Below are 591 nucleotides of genomic sequence, written 5' to 3'. Positions count from 1 at the left end.
CAGGCGGATCCTTGGAAGCTGAGGATCTCCTCTCCCTGGAAGGCTGCTTGGAAGAAGCTTTGCGAGGTGTTCCCGGGGAGAACCGTACAGCCAACCGACGCTTGGATCTCAAAGGGATCTGAGAAGACGCCGAGAAGGACCGGAAGGATTAGAGGGAACGCGAGCCGGGCTTCTACTGGGGACCCGGAGTCTGGGGAAGAGCGCCGGTGGCCGGGGGCGGGCAGAAGCGGGGAGCGCGCCGGCCGGAGCGGGAACCCGGACCGGGAGGCGCGGGCGCGGAGCCCCGGGAAGGGGGTGGGGGGAGGCCAAGCCCAGGGCCCCGGCCTCCAGGCTCACAGTCCAGGCGCAGCATCTTGACGAACTCCTGCACGTCCCGGGTGAAGCTCCAGCGGTACACGCGGAACAGGTGCTGCAGGCTGTCCCAGCGCCGCGGGTCGAGCGAGCCCCGCGCCCAGGGCTTGAGGAAGCGCACGGCGTCCGCGCCGTCGCTCAAGCTGTAGGCGCGCAGCCCCCCGAGCAGCCCCAGGCCGTCGGTGCGCGCCCAGCTGCGGTTGGCGAAGGCCGACATCTGCAGGCACCGCAGCTCCGCGG

The 591-nt window shown here is 70.7% G+C and overlaps 1 protein-coding gene across 1 annotated transcript; it reads right to left on the bottom strand.

Moving 5' to 3' along the window:
- Positions 1-7: 7 nt before the first annotated feature.
- LOC115285199 (antigen-presenting glycoprotein CD1d-like) lies at positions 8-586 on the bottom strand (the record flags this gene model as incomplete). Its single annotated transcript, XM_029931542.1, has 2 exons — positions 8-118; positions 337-586. Coding segments are annotated over 2 exons (361 nt in total), but the record flags the coding sequence as incomplete, so codon positions are not given.
- Positions 587-591: the final 5 nt, after the last annotated feature.

The sequence above is a fragment of the Suricata suricatta genome, unplaced genomic scaffold, assembly GCF_006229205.1.
Source record: "Suricata suricatta isolate VVHF042 unplaced genomic scaffold, meerkat_22Aug2017_6uvM2_HiC HiC_scaffold_51862, whole genome shotgun sequence".
Taxonomy (NCBI): Eukaryota; Metazoa; Chordata; class Mammalia; order Carnivora; family Herpestidae; genus Suricata; species Suricata suricatta.
Note: the sequence above shows the minus strand (reverse complement) of the source record. Positions and strands in the feature narration are given on the sequence as shown.